The 1,197-nt window shown below is 46.4% G+C and overlaps 1 protein-coding gene across 1 annotated transcript in view; it reads right to left on the bottom strand.

Annotated features, from left to right (window-relative positions):
* Positions 1–1,197, bottom strand: part of SNX11 (sorting nexin 11) — a 15,396-nt gene that overhangs the window by 6,931 nt on the left and 7,268 nt on the right. Inside the window, exons 2-3 of the mRNA XM_023511264.1 lie at positions 1,029–1,134; positions 626–726 (exon numbers count right to left, since the gene is read on the bottom strand). Of these exons, the coding sequence (XP_023367032.1) occupies positions 626–726; positions 1,029–1,134 (207 nt within the window). The remainder of the gene's footprint in view (positions 1–625; positions 727–1,028; positions 1,135–1,197) is intronic.

Genomic DNA, 1,197 nt, shown 5'->3' with positions numbered 1-1,197 from the left:
CTCACTTGAGCCCAGGAGTTGGAAGTTGCTGTGAGCTGAGATGCCATAGCATTCTACCCAGGGTGACAGCTTGAGGCTCTGCCTCAAAAAAAAAAAAAAAAAAAGAATGTATTTCCTGGGTAGCACCTGTGGCTCAGTGAGTAGGGCGCTGGCCCCATATACCAAGGGTGGCAGGTTTGAACCCAGCCTCAGTCAAACTGCAACAAAAAAATAGCCAGGTATTGTGGTGGGCACCTGTAATCCCGGCTACTTGGGAGGCTGAGAGATCACCTAAGCCCAGGAGTTGGAGGTTGCTGTGAGCTATGATGCCACAGCACTCTACCAAGGGTAATAAAATGAGACTGTCTCAAAAAAAGAAAAAAAAAGAATGTATTTCCCCAGCTACTTGGGAGGCTAAGGCAAGAGAATTGTTTAAGCCCAAGAGTTTGAGGTTGCTGTGAGCTGTGACGCCACAGTACTCTATTGAGGGCAACATAATGAGACTCTGTCTCAAAAAAAAAAAGAATGTATTTCCTGACTCCCTCAATGCCTAGTATACTGCAAATTCTCTTCATTATCAACTTCAGTGCTCAAGTAAGTGCCTAGCCATCCTCAGACCCTGAGAAGGAAGCAAGAGCAAACTCACACCAAACCAGCATTTCTCTGTAGCTGCTTTCTCAGCCACACAAACTCACGGTAGCGACGCCGAACACAGGAAGTCTTGGCAGTAAAGGCCTTACTGTTCGTCTATAGGAGAAATTACATGAAAAGGGTTTAGTGGAAAAAAGAACAAGTTCACATGAGCTCCCTCTCATCACTCTCCTGAATCATGCCGCAGTCCTCATCAGGACCCCCAAAAAGAGCAAGGTGCTACCAGGTACCTTGAAAACAACTCACAAGCACCCCTCAAGCTCTCTTTCCTCTCCTCCCTCCTTTTCTTCTTCTAAGTCTTCTGTCTTAGCAAAATCCCACAAAGAGGTTCCACCTCAACGTAAGCCCTCAGCCCTGGGGAGTGTTGACCCAAATACAGAAGCCTGAGATGCACTCACATGAAGGAATATTTTATAATCCACATAAGAATTCCAGGAGCCCTCATTCTGCACTCGGGGGTCCTGAACACGCACTGTGATCACCTCCTGTAAGTAAGAAATGCTCCTTTAGCTTCAGTTCAGCCACACAGCAAGGCAGCTTTGACAATACAGGTTGCCCAGTTTTTTT

The sequence above is a fragment of the Otolemur garnettii genome, unplaced genomic scaffold (assembly GCF_000181295.1).
Source record: "Otolemur garnettii isolate 467f Iridium unplaced genomic scaffold, OtoGar3 scaffold00018, whole genome shotgun sequence".
Lineage (NCBI taxonomy): Eukaryota > Metazoa > Chordata > Mammalia > Primates > Galagidae > Otolemur > Otolemur garnettii.
Note: the sequence above shows the minus strand (reverse complement) of the source record. Positions and strands in the feature narration are given on the sequence as shown.